Source organism: Oryx dammah, unplaced genomic scaffold (assembly GCF_014754425.2).
Source record: "Oryx dammah isolate SB20612 unplaced genomic scaffold, SCBI_Odam_1.1 HiC_scaffold_2, whole genome shotgun sequence".
Taxonomy (NCBI): Eukaryota; Metazoa; Chordata; class Mammalia; order Artiodactyla; family Bovidae; genus Oryx; species Oryx dammah.
In genome coordinates this window covers 12,912,157-12,934,493 of record NW_024070186.1, presented here as the reverse complement: position 1 = coordinate 12,934,493, position 22,337 = coordinate 12,912,157, and the positions used below count along the sequence as shown (strand labels likewise).

The window sequence follows — 22,337 nt, the reverse complement described above, 5'->3', positions numbered from 1 at the left end:
CCCCTTTCCTCTCCAGCCCACCCCAAGGTAGCCGCCGCCCACCCTGGAGCCCCCGAGGGACGGAGTTTGCAGTGGACAGGCCCAGTGCATGACGCAGAGTCACCCAGCCTGGTCAAGGGGCCCTTGGGCTCTGGGGTCTGGTCTGGGCCTCCTCCCTGGTCCTGTCCAGGGGAGCTGCCTGGGCTCCAAGAACCCTGAGCCAGGGCAGCTTTGGGTAGAGCTGGCACACAGCCCCTGCAGAGCCCCTGCCTGCTGCCCTGGCTGGGGTCTCCAGCCACTGGCAGGAGGCTGAGCTGACCCCTGTCTACCCAGGAATCCCATGGGTCGCACGGGACTGCGTGGCCGCGGGGATCTCAGCTACTTCGGCCCCAATCACACGCTGCAGCCTGTGATCACCCGGTGAGTAGCCCCTGATGAGCCCAGTGTTGGCCAGCACCCCACCCCGTGGTGGGGCAGGGGATGAATGTGGGTGCCCCCAGCAGAGCCCAAACCCTTCTTCCCCACAGGCTGCCTCACTTCCCTGTGGGTCCCCTCCTTCAGAGGCCCCTTGGGGAGGACTTTGTCACTATGCAGACAAATATCCATACCAGTTCACCCTTCACTTCCAGTGTGACAGAGCGGGAAGGAGTGGGTCCAGGGCATGGGCTTCTTTAAGGCTTTTGGTAGAAAAATACTGTCCAACAAGGCTGACCCGTTCTGGTCAGACTGGAGGTTATGGGAGCAGATGGTTCCTCTCCCGTGGAGCAGGTGCTAGTGGCCTAGCAGGTGGCCTCCCAGGTGGGGGTGGGGGCAGGGGCAGGCTGACCTTTCCCCTCACATCCTTCTGCAGCTGGAGGCGGAGCCTGGATGGTGCCATCTGCAGGAAGAACGTCAAGAAGATGCTGGAGGTGCTGGTGGTGAAGCGTGGCCCCTCCGAGCACTGGATGTTGCCTGGGGTGAGGCCCCCGCTGTCCCAGGCCCTGCACTCGTTTGCCTTCTCTGCCACCAACAGGTCACCAGCCACCAGCGGTCGCTGCCCTGGACAGCTTGGAAGCTGTCCCCGTTCTGAATGACAAAGGCTGGTCCTTGCCTTAGAAGGACTGCTGTCTCCTGGCTCTTCGTTTGGTGGTTGTGAAGATGGGTTCAGGCGCTCTTTGGAGCGTAAGCACTGACTGAGCACCTGCTGGGTCCAGGCACCAGGCTCAGGGCTGTGGCTGCCCCTGCAGAGCTCAGGGTTGGGGGGGGCCGTCTTGAGCACGCACCTACCCTGGCCCTGGGGCCTGAGCTGAGCCCCGAGGGCAGGACAGTGTTGCTGGGGGCAGAGCAGGGCAGACACGTGTCCTCAGCTCGGGGCAGCTATTTGCAGGACTGATGGGCTCATGGTGACATAACTGGGACGTGTTCTGCTGGGCCTGTCCTGTCCAAGCAGCCCAGCCACTCGGATTCTGACCCGTCCATCTGCCTTCTTCTCTCCCAAACCCTGTCATTACTCTGGGGTCAGAACAGGCAGGTCCAGACAGGAGGACTGTGCACCCACAGGCCCCAGGCCAGTGTCCTGGTGCAGCTCTGAGGGGCCCCTCCCCTGAGTCTGCCCCTGGAGTCCATAATCTATCCCAGCTCAGCACAAAGCTACTGGGTTTTCCCGGCATCCACCCAGTGGGGCAGCAAGTTAATGAGTGTGCATCGGGCAGACCCCCTGAGGGTCTTCAGACCCCAGCCAGGATTCCAGGGCTCTGGATGGTCCGGCTCCTTTAGCCATAACCGCCGTGCCCTCCAGGTGAGGGAAGGTGAGCCCAGGCTGGGCTGCCTCCCTCCGAGGATTCTCCAGCACCCTTCAACCTCCCTCTCCAGTCTCTCTTGACATCTTCCAAGCAGTGTCCCCTGAGGAACAGCTGAAGTTCCCGCCGCCCCAGGCAGTGCAGGGCAGGGAGTCTCCCAGGCTGGAGCAGTAGATGTGGTGTGGATGACAGGCACCCTAGACGGGTGCAGAGGGGAGTGCAGGTGCAGGCCCGTGTCCAGGGCAGGGTGCATCAGGAGTGGCCAGGAGCCCAGCGCACTGGAGCCGAGGCTGGAGGTGGGTTGGGGATGTGCACACACAAGACGCAGCCCTCTGGCTCGTGGCCAGGTGGCAGAGTTCAGGGTGCTGGCTCCCTCACAGCGCCCAGTACCCCTCAAAGGCTGTGACACCTGGCCTCACGGGCTGACATGGACAGTGGGCTCTGGGCAATGTCACTCTGGCCCCGAGGCAGCTGCTGCCAGAGGCTCATCTGCCTGAGGCTCCAGGGGGCTGGCCTGCTGCCCATGCCGAGTGGGTGGCCAGAGGACAGAGGTCCCAAACCGCCCTGCCCACCTGCCCCCACCTCCCTCTCTGCTCAGGGCTCCCGGGAGCCAGGAGAGATGCTGCCCTGGAAGCTAAAGCAGGTCCTGCGAAGAGAATTCTGGTCTTCCTTTGAGAGCCTGCTGACTCAGGGCATGGAGGTGAGGTGGCTCTTCCACTTTGTTCCCACCCGTGCGTCTGGGCCCTGGGGTGTGTGGCCGTGCTGGCTGCTGGGCAGGCTGCAGGAGCCGGGGGAGGGGAGCCTGCTCCGAGCTCACTGCCCACAGCTCCTGGAGGGAGAACTGGGACCATGTGGCCTGGCTCTGGGCCCCTCGCCTTCCTTCCCTGTCTGGGCTTTCTCCCGAGATCAAGGAGGGCTCTTGGGCCAGGGCAGGCCTGGTGTCTGGCTCACATTCACTCTTGCCCTGAGCACAGCTGGGCACAAACACATAACTTGCTTTTTCAGTGAATTTGCAAAAACCGTAGTTTTAGGTCTGTATTTCCGAATCCACCTTGCTCTTTTTCACAACCACGTAGCATTCTGTGCCATGATTTACTTAAGCAGTCCTCCAAGTGGGTGTCTGAGTCGTTGGTTCTGCCTCTGTTGCATCTCAGGATGAAGTAGGCAATTGCTGATATTTATGACTTGACCTACATACCCAGCAGTTCCGCATGGTTTGTCTGCTGCAGCCCCTGAAGGAGCATCACCGTCTCCCTTTTCTCTACTTAGTAAAAAACAATTAAACTTTATTTGTTGAGGTTAAATCTAAACAACATATATGAGCCTTTTTGAAGTGAGCAGTTCAGTGGTGTTTGGTGCATAGACAGTCTGGTGTGGTCCCCACCTCTGTCTAGCTCAAGAATGTGCTGTCACCCCCAAAAGGGAGCCCGTACCCTTGAGCAGTCACCCCCCTCAACCCCCTCCAGCCCCTGGCGCCCACGAGGCTGCCTTCTGTCTCTGTGGATTTGCCTGTTCTGGACATTTATTGTCGGTGGAATCATTTAGCGTGCGGCCTTCGGTATCTGGCTTCTTTCACTTAGCCTACTGTCTGGAGGTCCACCCGTCCTTTTTAATCCTTCCAAGGGCAGTCGAGGCAGGTCTGGATGCCAGGCCAAAGACCAAGAGGGTGACGAGTGAGGACGTGGGCCCCTGTGATGGGTCAGTCAAGTTGAAGGCTGTGCTGGGGGCAGAAGGACGAGGCAGGGAGAGGCCAGGTGGGGCTGGGGCATGGTGGACAGCTGTGCTCACAGTGGCCCAGACCCAGAGAAGGCTTGGGGCCCTCCCTCTGGGAGAAAACCAGGGGATCGGAGGTCCATCACACCTTTGCTACCTCCCAGGTATACAAAGGATACATGGATGACCCCAGGAACACGGACAATGCCTGGATCGAGACGGTGGCCGTGAGCATCCACTTCCCAGACCAGAGTGATGTGGAGCTCAAGAGGCTGAACTCTGTATGTGGCCTGGGTTTCAGGCTTGGAGGAACAGGGGCTGGGGTCATCGGTGCTCTGGAGGGGCCCTGGGGCCTGAAGGGAGGGGTCTGAGGGGTTCCCTGGCCTGGGGCCAGAGCTGTCCAGGACCAGAGAAGGGGGCTGTGGGGTCTGAGTTGTACCAGAGAGTCCATGGGGGCAACCAGGAGAGGCCAGAGGGCAGCAGCAGGTGGGTGGGGCAGAAGGAGACCCTGGGGCCTCCAGGCTCGTGCCCAGGTGAGGCTGGTTCATGCACTCTTATGGGGATATCGTCCTGTGTACTTTGATCCCCCTACAGACCCCAAATCTGGAACTGGGCCAGGAAGTCCCAGGGAACAAAACCCAGGCCTTGTCTGCAGGACAGAAAACCATAGAATAAGGCTGTACCCACCCACCCCCGACGCTTTCAAGGTTTCTGGGGCTTCACAAGAATTTTCTGATTTGTGCCTGAAGGGGGTGATCTTAGCACCATTCAGGAGAAGTACAAAGGCAGCGGTCACTAGCCAGTCGGTAGCAGGGCTGGGAGCCAGGCCTTGGGGTCCCCACCACCCTCCTACCATCTACGGGTTTGGGGTGTGGGGGTGAGGGCAGGGCTGCTCGGGAGGGACTCAGGACTCACCTCTGTTTCCGCAGCATCTGCACTCCTGTGACGAGGGGATGGCCATTCGCTGGCAGGTGGTGGATGAGCGCATCTCCCTGTATGACGACCACAAGGTCATCCTCCAGAAAGTGGCCGCCTTGTTCGGGGCCTACTACTGACTGGAGACGCAGCCTGTGTGGCCCTGTGGGGGCCAGCGGGGCAGGCCCATCTACGGCCCACTGGGAGTGTCTGCCCCTCACGGCCAGCTCATGAGCTGGTGGCACTGGGGTACCCTGGGAGGAGAGTTGAGCAGGGCCCAGGCAGGCTCTGGCCATGAGGCAGGGCCTCAGGGTCAAGGTAGCCACTGGCACTCCGCCAGCCAACACTGCCTCTCCCGAGCCTGCTGGCGGCCTGTGGATGCCCTCCTGGCCACATCCTCTGAGCAGCACGTCCACCCCCAGCAGTGCATCTGCCCCAGGCCAGTGCTCCCTGGAGAGTCAGCGCTCCCTGTGGCCTCCTCCTCAGGCCCACGACCCCAAGAGGGCCTCCACTGTGCCCTAACTCGGACCCTCACCTGGCCTGGGGCAGCCTGGGACTCCAGTTCCCATGACCGTCAGGGCTGAGCCCCGTGGTGGGGCAGGAGGGCAAGCTCCCACCTCCTCCTGAGTTGCAGAGGTCTCTGCCTGTGTGCTGTTCCGGGTCCAGGCGGGGAGGACGCAGAAGCACCGGGGGTAGGACCTCTCCTGCATGTGGTGCTCCCTCCTCCCTCCTCCAGGGAGGAGTGGGTCATGGGTGTGGACTGAGGGGCCCCCCAATTTAGCATCAGTAACTCACAGACCGTCTGCAGCCTTGGGATGCTGTGCAAACCCCGCACCAAACCCGCCTTTCCCACCAGCATCACTGGTCCCTTGTTTGTCCCTCAGATGGAGTTGCAGACATGAGCAGTGGTGGGGGATTGTGTCTGACTCACAAGACCTCTTCCAGCATCAACCAAGCTTCCCGGGGCCCAAGGGGATCTCCCGTGGACACCCTACAGCCCCCTAGTCCAAACTCATGACTGCTCCTCCAATCAACAACCTTCCCAACACACACACACACACACACACACACACACACACACACACACCCCTCCCTTCCCTCTTCCTCATTTTCCTAGGCCCCAGCTCCAGCCTCCAACCTGGGGCTCAGCCGCTCATGCCTTCCCCTGCCCCTACCCTGCATGTGCTCAGGCACTGTGGGGTACTTGTTTGTTTGTTTTTTAAATCAAGAATTACAGATCCAGCCAAACTAGCGCTTAAGTGGCAGCACCAAATAAAGACATTTAAAAGTCATAAAGAAAGTTACTCGCTCAGTTGTGTCCGACTCTCTGTGACCCCATGGACTGTAACTCACTCTTCCTCTATCCATGGAATTCTCCAGGCAAGAATACGAGAGTGGGTGGCCATGCCCTTCTCCAGGGGATCTTCCCCCTCCCAAGGATCAAACCCGGGTCTCTTGCATTGCAGGCAGATTCTTTACTTCTCATGCATCCTTTCCGAAAGAACTTGTCAAAGAAGAATTACAGAAAAGCGAAACACACTGTCTTAGTTAGCTTGGGCTGCGTAACAAAGGACCACAGCCAGACCACTCACTTTCCCACAGTTCTAGAGGCTGGCACTGGAGGTCAGGTGTGGGTAGGGTGGTTCCTGCTGAAACCTCTGCCTCGGCTTGTCCCTGGCCGCCTCATTCCACCTCCTCATGTGGTCTTTCCTTGGAGTGTGCAGGGAACAAGGGGTCTCTAGTTCTCCTCTTACCAGGGGCACTAATGCTGCTATGTCTGGGCCCCACCCTATGACTTCATTTAACCTTACTTCCTTAGAGGCCCTTGCTCCAAATACAGCCACATGGGATTGGAGCTTCAACATAGGGATCTGGGGAAGGGATACAAACAGGTGTCCAACACAAACAGGACACAAACATCTGGCTTCCCTGGTGGCTCAATGGTAAAGAATCTGCCTGCAGTGCAGGAGACGTGGGCTTGATCCCTCATCAGGAAGATCCTCTGGAGAAGGAAATGCTCACTCCAGTATTCTTGCCTGGGAAATCCCATAGGCAGAGGAGCCTGGTGGGCTGTAGTCCGTTGGGGTCACAAAAGAGTTGGATGTGAGTTAGCAACTAAACAACAACACAGACATTTAGTCCATCACACAAACACACACACACACACATAATCAAAAGTGGGGTCTAGTTGCTTACTGCTCAAAAAACAATAAAGACGCCAGGTTGGTGGAGAAGAAAGTTTGTTTTATTTTGGAGGCTAGCAACAGGGTGGGGGGAAGGGTGGACACCTGTCCAAAAGCTGACTTCCCCCACTTTACTGACAATCAGTGGCAAGAGCGTTCATGGACAGAGGGAGGGACTCCACACAGAAACAGCAGTCAGCTCTGACTGTCATCTGATGATTGGTCTTCAGTGGTCTGAGCAGCGTCACCCTGATTGTCTCAAGTACATTAATCTTCAGTTCCAGGGTCGGCTTGTTCCCATTTCCTTGAGGCCAGTTCTTGGAACTGTGGCAGCTTGTGTCATAGCTATACTCTGGTCATTATGCATCAATAGTTAACTTCTCCACCTGGTAGGGGTTTCAGTATCTACAGGACAGCTCACAGGAGATGGCTCAGAATATTCTCTATAGCACTGGAGGAAGAACTAAAGGTCCTTGACTCAGCTTCCTGACTATTTTTGTTTTGTCCCATTTGACTGTTTGCCTCTGCTTTTGTATTTTTTCACTCCTCTGATTAAACTTGTTCATGGCTAACATTTTTCTACAGACGAAAGGCAGGCAGAGAACATGAGAGGGAAGGACCTGTTTCACACATAGACTGAGCTCTGTGGAAGCAAAGAAACTACTAAATGTAGGGCTAAGTTTTACCACTGTTGAGGCATGATGTAAAAAGAAAATTTAATGATCATTCTTGTAGAAATCCCAGCTTGTGTCCCTGGGAGCTGGCAGAGGAATGAATGCAGCCAATACAAGTAGAGATAAGGTCTCCTCTTGTCACAAGGAAGAAACAGATGTTGACCGTCACAGTGCTGGGGGAAGAACGCAGGCAGTGAGACCTGCAAATGTGTATCACAGCCCAGGTAACCTCCAGAGGATGGAGAGAAAGGAATAACATCTAACCACCAGAGGAACCAAGCAGAAACTTAGTCAAAGAGAGAAAATAGCAGTAGGAGATGCTTCACATGGAATAAGATGGCAGGAAATCATCAAAACGTATTAGCAATTATGACACACACAAAGTGTGAGTCTCATATGGGGATAAAAGATAACAAGAAATTTCTCTTCTTTTCTGTATATTTTCCTCTATCACCCCAAAGAGACATGTTTTAGCTGACAATAGTAGGGAGTCAGCCTAGCAAACAGTCTCCAAAGAAAAGGTGTGGGTGCAGGTCCAGCAGAGGACAGAACTTAAGGTTTGAGTTTGTCCTTTTAAGAACAAACGGGAATTTGAGCGGGAAAAAGTACCAATCCATTAAGAAGGCAGCAGTTTTGTGAACTGCTATCCATCTTCCCAGGTGACTCAGTGGTAAAGACCCCGCTTGCCAATGTAGAAGTGGGTTCAATCCCTGGGTCAAGAAGATACCCTGGAGAAGGAAATGGCAACCCACTCCAATCCATTCCCATGGGGAATCCCATGGACAGAGGAGGCTGGCAGGCTATAGTCCATGGGGTCACAAGAGTCAAGACTCAACTGAACACAAACTTCCATCTAGCATCATATCTTTTAAAATATGAAATGCAAAATTGATAGAAATTCCAGGAGAAATGGGCAAACTCACAGTAATGTTTAAGATTTTTCTTTTAGAAATCAAGGAGCTAACAAAAAATAGGGCAAAATTTGAATAACGCAATCAACAGGATTCAGGTCATTCTATGCAGTGTTTGTGAGCATGCTTACCTAAATATTGTGAAACTGTTAGTTGCTCAGTCATGTCTGACTCTTTTCGATCACGTGGACTGTAGCTTGCCAGGCTCCTCTGTCCATGGAATTCTCCAGGCAAGAATACTGGAGTGGATAGCCATTCACTTCTCCAGGGGATCTTTCTGATATAGGGATTGAACCCAGGTGTCCTGCATTGCAGACAGATTCTTTACTATCTGAGCCACCAGGAAAGCCCCTTACCTATATATTACATGTGCTTCAGTTCAGTTCAGTTCAGTTCAGTTCATTCGTTCAGTCGTGTCTGACTCTTTGCGACCCCATGAATCACAGTACGCCAGGCCTCCCTGTCCATCACCATCTCCCAGAGTTTACTCAAACTCATGTCCATCAAGTCGGTGATGCCATCCAGCCATCTCATCCTCAGTCGTCCCCTTCTCCACCTGCCCCCAACCCCTCCCAGCATCAGAGTCTTTTCCAATGAGTCAACTCTTCGCATGAGGTGGCCAAAGTATTGGAGTTTCAGCTTTAGCATTATTCCTTCCAAAGAAATCCCAGGGCTGATCTCCTTCAGAATGGACTGGTTGGATCTCCTTGCAGTCCAACGGACTCTCAAGAGTCTTCTCCAACACCACAGTTCAAAAGCATCAATTCTTCCGTGCTCAGCTTTCTCTCACATCCATAGATGACCATTGGAAAAACCATAGCCTTGACTAGATGGACCTTTGTTGGCAAAGTAATATCTCTGCTTTTCAATATACTATCTAGGTTGGTCATAACTTTCCTTCCAAGGAGTAAGCGTCTTTTAATTTGATGGCTGCAGTCACCATCTGCAGTGATTTTGGAGCCCCAAAAAATAAAGTCTGCCACTGTTTCCACTGTTTCCCCATCTATTTCCCATGAAGTGATGGGACCGGATGCCATGATCTTCGTTTTCTGAATATTAAGCTTTAAGCCAACTTTTTCACTCTCCTCTTTCACTTTCAAGAGGCTTTTTAGTTCCTCTTCACTTTCTGCCATAAGGGTGGTGTGTATTTATAAATACATGTGCGTATTAATATATAAATACGTGTTATACATGTACATTATGTCTCACTTCCACACATATTTGTCTGTATATAGATTGTGTGCAATATATTTACTTGGGTACAATATGTATAGTACATATTTGTATAATAAAGGATGTATAACATACACATCTATGTACGCACGTTATATGGTGTGTGTGTGTGATTGTGTACCCACCCCAACAACAAGGTCCAGAGGTGACACGTGGTTCTCAGACATGGAATATTCACAGCAGTGAGCGTCCATCACACCACCAAGGGGGTCTCAGCAACTTCCCAAGGCAGCTCCATCACTGCAGCCACACTCCACCCACAGCACCGGAAGAGTGCTGTTAGGAGGCGGCCATGCACCGGAAGAGGACAGGAAATACCTAGGTGGGCCCAGGTGTCTGCCTGGGATGTGAGTGACTGACTGGTCCCCTGACCAGCTGGGAGGGAGCCCAAGTGGTATCCAGGGCAGGACACTGGTCCCCACTCCCACCCTCAGCCCTTCGTGGATGGGGGCTTCTGTCCTTACTCTGGATCCTGTCCTTACTCTGCATCTAGTTTCCTGGGCAAGAGGACCAATGGGGAGGGGCCGTGTCTCCAGGGGCAGAGCAGTCGCTGGCCCTGGGTTTCCGGTGAGCACTAACTAGGTCCAGGGCACCCCACTGCCTAGGATTCAGAGCAAGAGAGACCTGCGGGCTGGGTGCCACTTAGGGAATGCCCAGAGTCGGGGGGCTGTGCGTGTTTCCACGCCCTCTACCTCTGCCAGAGACCTGCACTGGGGCAGCTAGAACAAGACAATGAGAGGGTCCAAGAAACAGCCTCAGGGATGTGGCTGGAAGTTTTAGAAAGGAACAGTTAAGACCTTAAATGCACTTATTTGAAAATCAAGAGTGAAAGTAAATTATCTGAGTTTATGGCTCAAAAAGCTCAAAAAATAGCTACAGAATCAACAGAGGCTCAGGGGCTCAGACAGGGGCTCAGACAGGGACTAAATCAGATGTAACCAAAGAGGGAAAAATTAAGAACTGGCATGGTGAATATATTCAAAACTCAATTCTTGAAGAAGAGCAACAAAATCAACAACACTTGGACAAGAGGAACAGTGAGAGACCAGGGGAGTGGGTGTGTGTACTGGCGCAGGGCAGGAGAGACTGCTGTGGAATTCCCAGATCTACTGGAAGTGGGGGTGCTGTAGGTGGGGGTGCTGCTCAGGCCCAGAAATCTAGGAATTCCGGGAGATCCAGGAATCTGGGGGGCTTAGAAGGAGCTGAGAATGGCCCAAGCTGCTGAGGATAGTTTTACCATTGGCAGTCCATCCATGGAGGCTCTTTGCGAGCTCAGGCCTGCCTGTGTGGTTCTGGGCAGCGGGTTTTGCCGGGGGTCCTAGGTTTTCTCTCTTTGAGTGGGTCCAGCCCCTGCCCATGAGCAGGCTGCAGTCAGCAGTGCACTGCAAGCCAAGGGTTCTGGCTTAGGGTTCCCTCAGCTGGGAGAGGACAGGAACTGGGACCAGCAGGGGTCAGAGTGGAAGCCAGGGCTGCTAAGGGTGGAGCTGGGCACAGTGGATGGGAAGGTGGGAGAGCAAGGTGTCGGCACACACTAAGCCAGCCGGCCACACCCCAGAAGGGCCCGTCCCAGGCTGCTCTGAGGCCTCTGCCTGGGGAGGCAGCGTCTGGACCTTGGGATGTTTGTTCATCCCACTGCTGTGGCTGCAGCTCCTCCCGGCTCATCCCCAGGGAGACACACGCAGCCCTCACTAGCAAAATAACCTGCCAAACGGGGAAGCAATTAACCAGTGGGAGCCTCGTGTTTTGTCCCTTGGGTCAGGAGGCCTGGATTCTGGGCGGATAAATGGATGAGATAATCGACCTGGAGCCCAATTACAGTTATGAGGGCAGCTACAGTGAGTGGGCGGACCATGTGGCCAGGATGGCATCGGAAGGCTGCTGGTGTTTCTGAGAGCAAACTTGTGGTCCAGAGTGGACAGTGAGCCAGGCTTTCACAGGGCCCTGTGGCCTGGGCCTGGCTGGCTGCCATCAACTGCTGCAGGGACTCTGATGTCATCATCCAGTGAAGCCCCAGCCCATGAGGACCAGGAGGACAGCATCATGCCCTAAATGGGTCCATCTACCCATCCATCCATTGCTGTGTTCACCACCCACATGTGTGACCACCTGTGAACACACACACATAGCCAGCACATCCCTGCTTTCTTTTACTGAGGAATTACATGCCCTCAGTTACCTGCACACATCTGAAGCCTAGCAGCTTGGAGGGTTTTTCACTGATGTTGATGACCAGCACTCAGATCATGACACAGAACACCCAGGCCCAGAACCCACCTCGAGCCCCTTCCCCTTCCCGCCTCTGCCACCGAGGCGTATTGCCTATTCTGGAACTTTCCATGAAGAGAAGTCACAGAGGGAACTCTTGAGTGTTTGGCCCTTCCCCTACTGCATAATAATGTCAGGATGTATCCACACCCACACTGTAGTTTTGGGTGATAATCACATTGATTTGTTTAACTTAAATATTTAACATATTCATAATTTGGGGGCTCCTCACTTCAATCTACTATATAATAAAAACATTGCAGCAGTTTCATAGCTCATCTTACTTTAATCTCTTAAAAGACACTTGACAGTAAGATTTGAGGGGTTCCTACACATGTAGACGTCCACCGCATGGCCACTACACTGCCAGGGGAGAGCATGCCCTCAGGACTCCCACCCTACTCGGGAGGTAGGGTGAGCTGACGTGACCCCTGGGGACTGTGATGAGAAATGATAGTCAATACCACACCCTAAAGCAACCAGCGACAGAGCAGAGTCCCAGCTAAGAGTTAACTACACAGAGAAAATGGGCTCATAAAACAGTCCAAAAGAGGGTAGGAAAAGAGGGAAAGGGAACAGAGCCGAGGGACAAATGGGGCAGAAATGGGACAGACAGGAGCTCATCACCCCGAGGATGTGGGTGGCCGGAGCCAGGATGTCACCTATACCACCACTTAGTGTGACCCCATTTCCCACTGTGCCCAGGTCTATTCTAGGACCCCACATCCCATTCAGCTGCTATTTTTCCTTAGTCTTTTCCAGTTTGTTACAGTGAGTCAGTCTTTTCTCATCTTTTATCATCTTTCCATTTTGGAACTGATAAGTCACTTTGTAAAATGCCTTTCAATTTGGGTGTGTCTGGTGTGTCCTTATGATTGGAAAGAGATTGTGCCTTTTTGGCAAGAATACCACAGAAGTGATGTTGTATCTTTCTCAGTCCATGCATCAGGAGCTACCTGATGCCAGCCTGTCTTGTTACTGATATTAACCTTAGTCACGTATATAAGGTAGTTTCTGCTGTGTTTCTTCACTGTAAATCTATTATTTCTCCCTTTGCAGTTCATAAATATATTGAGGATGATACTTTGAATCTATGGAAATCCTTAAGGAAACTAAATATAAAGACACAGGAGGGAGGAGGGATAAATTGGGAGATTAGAATAAAATAGATAACTATGCAGATATACACTATAATATATAAAATAGATAACTAACCATTGAGTTGGTGATGCAATCCAAACTTCTCATCCTCTGTAGTCCCCTCAGCACATTTAGTTACCTATTTTATCCTAATCTCCCAATTTAATCAGCACAGGGAACTCTACTCAGTTCTCTGCAATGGCCTATAGAGGAAAAGAATTCTTAAAAAAAAAAAAAAGACATAAGTATATGTATAACTGATTCACTTTGCTTGTATACTCGAACCAACACAGCATTGTAAATCAACCACACTCCAATAATTTTTTTTTAAAAGACACAGGAAGTTAAAAGCAAAAAGAGTGGAGGAAGGTAACTCATCTTTTGATGTTAATCCATCAAAAAAGAGAGTTGGAGTGGCTACTAATGTCAGAAAAGTAGAATTCAGGGCAAAGAATCTGGGGATAAGGAGGCTCTTTTCATAATGATAAAGTGGTCAATTAATCAAGAGGACATACTAATCTGAATATAAAGCTTCAAAATGCATGAAACAAAAACCTGATAGAACTCCAAGGAGTAACAGACAGATCTCAGGAACCTCAGTACACCTCCCTCAATTATTAAGTAGCAAGTAGATGGAAAATAAGTAATCACTAGTAATTGAAGGAAGCTTCCTTATACTGATAAGGACAGCTACAAAACCCTACAGTCAACATTATTCCTAATGGTGAAAGATTGAATGTTCCCCCCTAGGGTCCAGAGGAACAAGATATCTGCTCTCACTCCTCCTTTTCATTACTGAACTAGGGCTCTAGCCAGTGCAATTAGGCATGAAAATGAAGTAAAAGACATTCAGACTGGGAAGAAAAGTGTAATACTCCTTTTACTTATAGATAACACAATTGTGTTGATGTATGCAGAAAATCTCAAGGTGTCTACTAAAAGGGTGTCTACTCATTAGTTCTAGTAACTAATAAGTGAGTTTAGTAAAATCCAGATCAGTATGCAAGTGCCAATTTTATTTCCATATATTAGCTTTTAACAAAGATACATTGAACTTATAATACCATCTACAATAACATTAAAAAATTAGATAAATCTGACAAAAGATGTGTGAAACCAAAAACTACAAAACACATACGAAAGAAATAAAAGAAGCTCTAAATGAGAAGATATACCATGTTCATAGAATGGAATACTCAATATTGTCAAGATGTTAATTCTCTTAAACTGATCTGTAGATTCAAGGCAATCCTAAACAAAATCCCACTAAACTCTTTTGGTAGAATTTGTCAAGCTGATTCTAAAATTCATGAGGCAAAGCAAAGGGTCCTGGATGACCAAAAGAACTTTATGAAAGAAAAAAGTTAGAAGATTTATATTACTTGGCTTCAAGAATTACTGTAAAGCTTCAGTAATGAAGACAGCTTGGAACATTTGCATAAAAATAGACAAATAGACCAACTGAATATAGAAAATACAGAATAGACTCATACAAATACAGACCTCTGATTTTCAACAAAGATGCAAAGATAATTCAGTAGAAAAGGGATCATTAAAAAAAAAAAAACAGTCCTGGAAAACTAGACATATATTTGTACAAAAAATAAACTTCAAATCGTATCTCACACCAAATGTAAACTGTAAGTGCAATATGTAAGATTTGTTACTTATGACACCAGAAGGATGAGCCATAAAAATGAAAACATTGATACATTGAACTTCATCAGAATTAAAAATTTCTCTTTGAAAAACTTTTAACAAAATGAAAAGACAATCCACAGAATCAGAGGAATATATACAAATCACATGTCTGGTAAAGGATTTGTATCCAGAATACATAAGGAATTCTCAAAACTCAACAATAAGAAAACAACTCAATTAAAAGAGGGTATAAGATTTGAACAAAACACTTCCTTAAAGAAGATAGACAGCAAACAAACAGATAAAGACATTCAAGTTCTGAGTGAAATACAAATTAAAACCACAATGAAATGTACTCCTACGCACTTATTAGAATCTCTAAAATTAAAAACAGTGACCAACCAAGTCCTGGTGCTGCTCTGGAGCATACACAGAACAGGAATGTAAAATTGTACACTCACTTTTTGGCAGTTTCTTAGAAGTTAAACATAAGCCACAATGAGAGCCAGACAATCCATTCCTAGATATTTATCTGAGAAATCAAGAGTATTTGTCCAAACAAAGATTGTACACAATGTTCATATCAGCTCTGGTTGTAATAGCAGACAACTGGAAACAACCCAGAACTCCACAAGCAGGTGAGTGGATATACAAACTGTGGAACATTCATGCAATGCCTCATTACTCAGCACTAAAAGGAATAACCATTGATAAATGCACCAGCACCTGGTGAACCCAAAGTAATCACTGAGTGAAAGAAGCTAGACAAAACGTACATATCTATGATTCCATTTATATAAATTACAGGAAATGCAAACCGATCTAGTGACAGAGTGGATCTGTGCTTGCCTGGTGATGGGCATCAGAGGGGATGGATTGAAAAGGTGAAACTTTGAAGTATTTTGTGGTGATGGTTTCACGGGTGTATACAAACGTCAAAACATCAAATTTGAATATGTGTTTGATCATATAACAATTACACCACAATCAAGTTGTCATTTAAAAAAAAACCCTAAGAATGGCTCAGGTCGAGTTTAAAAGGTTCGATCCCCACATTCCCTACGCTCCTCGGAATGCCCATGCAAGGGCCCTAAGACGCGGGATGGAGGGGTGGGAGTACGGATATGGGGGGTAGGCAGGAAGAGACTCAGGGGGACGGAGACCTAACCCCATTAACGCTTTGGCTGCCGCTGGCACAGACCTGAGAGGGAGGCTCAGCAGGGTCTTCGCACTGACCCAAGGGTCTCCAGTCTCCCTGCTGGCACCTCCATTCCCCATCACCTTATCCCTTCCATCGCCTTCATGGTCCCCAACCTGGGGGCCAGGGGCAGGGTTGGACTTGGGCAGGGGCGGGGCTCTATCACCCCCAAGGCCCCGCCCACATCCTAAGAGACACACTCCCATCTAAAATCCTGCTCCCAGGTCTGTTCCACGCCTTCCCACAGGCCACGCCCCCATGCCCCGCCCCGTGCAGCCTCTACGGCCCCTCCCAAGGCTCCGCCCCTCGTCTTTACGACTCGCGTTGTCCAGGCCGCGTCCTGCACACAGGCTCCGCCCATGCCCCGCCCCTAAGCCTCAAGCCCTGCGTCGTTCAGGCCCCGCCCCGTACCACAGCTCCGCCCCCAGACCCCGCCCAGGCCCGCCCCGCCCCGCCTCTCGCCCGCAGGCACCGCCCCACGAGCTCAGGCCGAGCCGCGTGTCTCCCGAGCGGCCGCGGACGTGGGCTCAGGCCTCGGGATAGCGGCCGCTCTCGGGCGTGGCGCAGGGTCGGGCTCCGAGCGGCAGGGATCCTCAAGCACAGCAGTCTCCTGTCGCGGCCGCGCAGGTAAAGGCCCCGCCCTACCCCAGAGCGTGGACACCCTGCCCCCGTCCATCCTCCTCCCTGGAATCCCGGGGGTCCCTAGGATCTGGGGCCCCGGGGTCCCTATGTCCAATATCCGGGGTCCCCGGGGCCCGAGCCCCGCCTGCCCAGGCCCCGCGCGGCCCCGCAACTCCACGCCCAGCGCGGGCCGCGCGCCCAGGGCTTGGCTTTTCTCTTTTCTTATTTTCTCTTTTTCAAACATAATTGAAATAAAAGGCGCCGGTGCGGGTAGTTGTTCCCAATAGGACCGACAGAGAAGAGCTTTAATATTAATAACTGTCAAAGGAATTGTCACGATTAGCAAAGTGCTGAGCTTCTTCTGACAACAGCCTAGCCCCAAGGCGATGAGACTGCCCGCCTGGTTCTCAGGCATCGCCAACCATCACCCCTACATTCCAGTTTCTTAAGAAAACCCTGCAGCCCCAGTCTTTCTGCTTTCCAGCCTTGAGCTGATAGAAAGGGGTGGACTCCCTTTACCTGCTGCTGTCCAAGCCATTGACCCCCCAGGGTGTGCGGTGGGTGTGTCCAGGGCAGGAGGCAGTAAATCACAGAGACCCCCTCTGGTCAAGAGTGTCTGGAAGTCAGAGTGTGCCCTCAGGTCCCCAGCCGAACCACGGCCAGCAGTGCTGATCGCTCCTCTCTTTTAGAGCCAAAAGAGGACACCAGGCATGTGAGGGAGGAGAGTTTACATCTACGCGATGGTCCTTGCGCATCGACGACCAGGCCGTGGGGCAGCATGTAACCTGCAGCCCTGAGTGACAGCAGCATCCTGTCTGTACCCAGATGGTCAGCATGGGCCCAATGGGCAGACAAAGCCCCTCCTCCCTGCCGGTCCCTGCAGGAGGGCCCTGCCTGCTCCTGCTCTTCTGCCTGAGGCTAGGTGCCTCTTGCCCACAAAACTGCCAGTGCCCTGACCATGCGGGGGCGGTGGCTGTCCACTGCAGCGCGAGGGGCCTGCAGGAGGTCCCCAAGGACATCCCCGCAGACACAGTGCTCCTGAAGCTCGATGCCAACAAGATCGCCCGCATCCCCAATGGGGCCTTCCAGCACCTGCACCAGCTGAGAGAGCTGGACCTGTCGCAGAACGCCATTGAGACCATCGGCCCTGCCGCCTTCTCAGGCCTAGCTGGGGGCCTGAGGCTGCTGGACCTATCTCACAACCGCCTCCGGAGGATCCCCAAGGACGCACTGGGCAAGCTCAGCGCCAAGATCCGCCTGGCGCACAACCCGCTGCACTGCGAGTGCGCCCTGCAAGAGGCCCTGTGGGAGCTGAAGCTGGACCCCGACTCAGTGGACGAGATCGCCTGCCACACCTCGGTGCAGGAGGAGTACGTGGGGAAGCCGCTGATCCAGGCCCTCGACTCTGGCGTCAGCTTCTGCAGCGTCCACCACAAGACCACCGATGTGGCCATGCTGGTCACCATGTTCGGCTGGTTCGCCATGGTGATCACCTATGTTGTGTACTACGTGCGACAGAACCAGGAGGATGCCAGGAGGCACCTGGAGTACCTCAAGTCCCTGCCCAGCACCCCCGTGTCCAAGGACCCCACCAGCCCTGCGCCCTAGTGCCCACCCGCTTCCTGCTGCTGCCGTGGCAGATGGGACTGGCTCTGCCCCTGGTGTCCCTCAGGGAGCTGGTGACGCGGCTGCTTCTGCCCAGTGCTCCACTCCCACAGAGCATTTTCCTTCAGGTCCAGCAGTTTATCCATCTGACCCACTGATGGTTGGGGAAATGGGCTCAGAGAAAAGGGAGGTCTGAGGCAGGAAGTGGTCCATTCAGGACATAAAGCCAGACAGTCCATCTGATGTGTTCCTTCCACTCTGGGAGCCTGTCCCACGGGGTGCCCATAGGGTCGACAAGCATTCAGGGACAAAAGAGTGCCTGCCCGTGAGTGAGGCTCCCCAAGGAGGTGGGGTGCAGCTTGTCAGTTGAAGCTACAGGTCATCTACACTGTGGAGCTGGTTCACCTCTGCTTCCCCAGTATGTCCCAGACACATCTGACCACAGGCTCCCTGCAGAGCTAAGTGGTAGAGACCAGGTTTTTCTAGAGAGGTAAGTGGAATGTGTAACCTTTGAACAACTCTTGTTTATTCTCAGAGTGTTTGTTAAGAGTAACATGTACCAAATTTCAGTCCAGCGAGAAGGAAAAAAAAATCAAAACCCAAAAAAATAATTAAACCTCGGAGAGGACCTGAGACAGATCCAGCGAGGCTCATGGGAAGCCGTGTCAGCAGCCAGACAAGGGTAGCCTTGCCGGACTCCCGCCCCTCGGGCTGTGTCCCGCCAGGGAGCCCATCATCGGGGGTCGCCACGTGCCTTGCTTTTCTACTCACCGAAGCAGCTCCTTTCCAGTGGTTGAGAGCCAAAGGGAAGACCAATGTCTGATGCTTCAAGGCGGGCTGCTTCCTCTCTCCAGGAACAGGAACTCTCTCTCTCCTTCTCAGCTTTGCTGCCAGGAATCTCAGAGCGACTTTACCGCTCGGTTTTCCTATCTAATTCATGTTCAGGGTAGACCTTACCTCCACCTACGTACCCTAACTGTGTTTTTCCAGTTTTATTTTTTAACAGCCTTTTTGTATGAGTGTTTATATTTTAAACTACTTCAGATATTTCAAGGGGGAGCAAACTAGGGGTACACTGCTCGTGGATCTGAGGTATAAAGGACAGGAAGGGCAAAGGTGTATGAAGGTCTGTACTGGGAAAGCGTCGCGTGACCGGCCACAGGAAGCACATTTATGCGCTGATGCATAGACGCAGTGCTCGCAGCTGAGGGACCAGAAGCGGCAGCAGAAACCTGAAAAGCACATCTGAGCAAGGTCATGACTTTTCAGTTGTGGCGTTAAAGAGAAAATGACCAGCATATGCCAACCCTCATCCACGCCCCAGCGCCCCACCTGCCTTGCTGGGGGCACAGCAAGCACCGTGTGAACAGGGGGCTCCGTGCTGAGCGTGGGGTGGGCGCCTCTCTGCCCGCTGCCCACTAGGGTGCGGGGGTGGAGGGCAGGGCTCAGATGATGCTCTGAATGACCCCAGTCCTCAGGAAACTGATGGCCTGCCCATCCTTCTAGTGACCGCTAAAGCCAAGCAACCAGCCTGAGTCAGTCCACTTGTGGGACAGACGCCATGGGTGTAGGTGAGTGTGGGCCAACTGACCGGGGGACACAGGCTCCGTGGGTCCCTGGATGAATTGGGCCCCCTCCCGCATCCATCCCGGGGTGCACACAGCAGGGAGGGGTCCTGCCACAAAAGGTTTGTGGACGTGACCCTGAGTCCCTGGGTCAGGAGGAGAGAGGGAATTGAGGCCTGGATGGAGGTGGGGACAGATGCTAGGGTCCTGCTGCCTCAGTTCAGGTCCTGCAGGGGCCAGTCAGCCTGGGCACCTCCAGGGCCTCTCCTCGCTGCTCTCACCCGGAATCAGCCCAGAGCCTCACGCCCCCAGCTGCTCTTCTGGGCACACACGGGGCACACGCAGGGCTTTCCCTCATCCTTTGCTGCTGCCTGGCACCCAGTGCCCTGCCAGCTTTCCCCCGGGTGTGGGCCTGCTGGCTCTTCTCCACACAGCTGGAAAGAGGAAGTGAGCCCAGGACCCCAGAGCACCCCAGAAGGGCCCTCTTGTCCTGAGCCCAGCAGCAGGGGGCTACCAGGCCCTCCTGGCCTTTCTGGGCTTCTCAGCCTTTGTGCAGTCTCCTGGCAGAGGGTACCTCCCTCCCAAGACCACCAGGATCCCACTCCCAGGAGCAGAAACTCCTTCCTGCTCGCTGGAGCCCCCGTAGGCCCTGGCCTGGGAACCCAGCCCTCCCCTCGCCCCTTGCCCCCTCGTTTCTCTGTCTGTCCCTCCCCTCCTTAAGGGACTCCTGCAGATGACACCCAGCATCTCTTGGTGCCATGTGTGAGCCTGGACACCCCACCACCTCCAGGGGCCCTCGGACTGGCCTCCCACCTCAGCACCCTGAGGAAGCATCTGCCTGCCTCCTGGTTCTGCAGAGCCCAGGGTCCGGCCAGTCCAGTCGAGGGGACTGGTGTTGACAGTGGTGGGGACGTGGCAAAGAGGGGGCCTCAGTCAGGTGGCAGGGAGGCAGCAGCCCTTGTGGGGCGTGGGTGGACCCCAGCTCTCGTCACAGTCAGTCCACAAAGAGCCATCTGCATGCAACCCTGCTCAGCCCTGTCCACCAAGCCCCTCCTTCCTTGGGAGGCAGCTCTTCACAGGGTCTGGGGGTCAGGGCGGGATGATTTTGGGGGAGTTTATGGGGCTGAGGGGTGGCATGAGCAGACTGGCCCGACAGCCACCTCAGCTGGGCCTGTCTTCCTTCTCACAGGAGTTGGGGTCTCGATTCTGGGAGGCCTAAGGGCAGAGGAAAGGGGAGAGGCAGCCCCCTAGGAGCCCGATCCGCTTGCCCACCATTCTGGGCTGGGGTGGATCTTCGTGCTGGCTTGGTCCCCGGCCTCAGCATGGACAGTCCCCTTGGAAACCAGAGCCCCACCCTTGACCTTGATCCTTACCCTAGGCAGGGATCCCCACACTTTCATTCTCCTGACAAGCCCTGACAGTCCTCTTTGGACTTTGGGACCCCAGGCTCTCTCAGGTGGTCCAGCAGTGGGGAATGAGCAGGTGTACTGTGAGCCCCCAGCAGAGCCACTGGGACACAGGCTGTCCCTGGCATGGAGCCACCTTCCCGGAACCTCCAGTGGGCACAGCAGCAATGGTGGGCACAGGCCGGGGGCACTCCCAGAGCACCGTCCTGGGGCGGCACTGTGCACCCGCCCTGCTGGCCACCTGCCTGCCCGGCACTCCCTGGGCTCCCTTGCAGCGGGTTCTCCAGGATCCTAGCCTGAGTCTGGAGAGCAGGTCCGGCGGACCATGGAGGAGGTGGAATGGTCTGGACTCTTGGCAGGAGCCTGCGGTGGTTACCTGGAAGCTTAGCCCCAAACCCAATTCCACTCATTGTCCTCCCTATTGTCTTTGAACCCTCAATAAACCTCTGAGCTCATGTCTGCTGGAGTGGACTCCGTTGTTGCCGCTTGGTGACCCCACCAGGTCTGACCTGCCCTCATGCCAACCTCGCCAAGTCCTGGAGCTGCCAGCCCCACAAGCCGAGGGCTGGAAGAGCCGGGTCAGGATGGGGTGTGGTAGGTGCTGGGCCTGCCTGGACGGCTGGACCGGCTTGTGATGGCCAGTTGTCACGCTTTAGGAATTTTGTGAGCCAGCTGACGTCATGATGGAGGCTTGAGGTTGCCTACGGGAGAGTCTGTTTCAAGGCCCTTGACAGCAGCTACAGTCAGGATCCTCCCTCCTGCCCAGGGAGGCTGTTGGCACTGCTTCTGGGGTCCCTCGGGAGCACCACGGGCACCCAGCAAGCGGGTTCTACTTTCATACCGTCCCTGCTTCAGGCTGGTTCTGAGGGAACAGTGGCCCCTAAAGACATCCAGGCCCTGGTTCTGGGAGCCTGTGAAGATCGGGGCTGGGCAGCAGCGAGGACTGCAGGGGGTGCGGGTGCCCAGGAAGCTGGGAGAGGCTGGGACAGGGTGTTCTCTGGAGTCTCTGGGAGGGAGCGGCCCCACATACCTTGGTTTAGCCCAGGAAGACCCATGTCAGCCTCTGACCTCCAGAATTTTGAGAAAACAAATTTGTGCTGTTTAGGCTGTTGAATGTGGGTCCTTTGTTACAGCAGCTTCTCAAACAGTCTCCCCAGTTTGAGAGTGGCCAGCGTGCCCAGAGCAGATGGCCAGCCTCGCCCTGTGGCCACCCTGCTCATCCTCACTGAGCCCTGGTCCTTGGGGTCAGTGCGTGCTCCCTGCCTTGGCCAAGTGGCCAGGAGTGACTTTAGGAACTCACCTCACACGGCGGCCAGAAGACACTCTCCAGATGAAGGGCCTAAGTGTGGGGGCTGCAGTGGGGCGGGAAGTCAGAGTCTGCCAGCCTCCATGGCCCCCCACCACCACACGCGTGCACACCGTACACCTACACTGTGCAAACGTGCACACACACTCCTGAACACATGGTGGGAAGGGAGGGGAGGACTCGTCAGCCCCTAACCTGGGGCCC

At 53.5% G+C, this 22,337-nt stretch overlaps 2 protein-coding genes across 5 annotated transcripts in view; both read left to right on the top strand.

Annotated features, from left to right (window-relative positions):
* Positions 1 to 5,689, top strand: part of TRPM2 (transient receptor potential cation channel subfamily M member 2) — a 51,584-nt gene extending 45,895 nt beyond the window's left edge. For all 4 annotated transcript variants that reach the window (XM_040231640.1, XM_040231630.1, XM_040231650.1 and 1 more), the window contains 5 exons: positions 313 to 399; positions 830 to 935; positions 2,356 to 2,457; positions 3,635 to 3,751; positions 4,400 to 5,689. In XM_040231640.1, the coding sequence (XP_040087574.1) occupies positions 313 to 399; positions 830 to 935; positions 2,356 to 2,457; positions 3,635 to 3,751; positions 4,400 to 4,525 (538 nt within the window). In that variant the 3' untranslated portion in view covers positions 4,526 to 5,689. The remainder of the gene's footprint in view (positions 1 to 312; positions 400 to 829; positions 936 to 2,355; positions 2,458 to 3,634; positions 3,752 to 4,399) is intronic.
* Positions 5,690 to 16,110: 10,421 nt separating this feature from the next.
* Positions 16,111 to 21,298, top strand: LRRC3 (leucine rich repeat containing 3). The gene is made up of 2 exons (XM_040232103.1): positions 16,111 to 16,257; positions 16,941 to 21,298. The coding sequence occupies exon 2, from the start codon at positions 17,077 to 17,079 to the stop codon at positions 17,857 to 17,859; it is 783 nt and encodes a 260-aa protein (XP_040088037.1). The 5' UTR covers positions 16,111 to 16,257; positions 16,941 to 17,076; the 3' UTR covers positions 17,860 to 21,298.
* Positions 21,299 to 22,337: the final 1,039 nt, after the last annotated feature.

Excerpts from the sequence above, each read along its gene's own strand:
- LRRC3 (XM_040232103.1), top strand. The coding sequence starts at position 17,077 with ATGGTCAGCATGGGCCCAATGGGCAGACAAAGCCCCTCCTCCCTGCCG.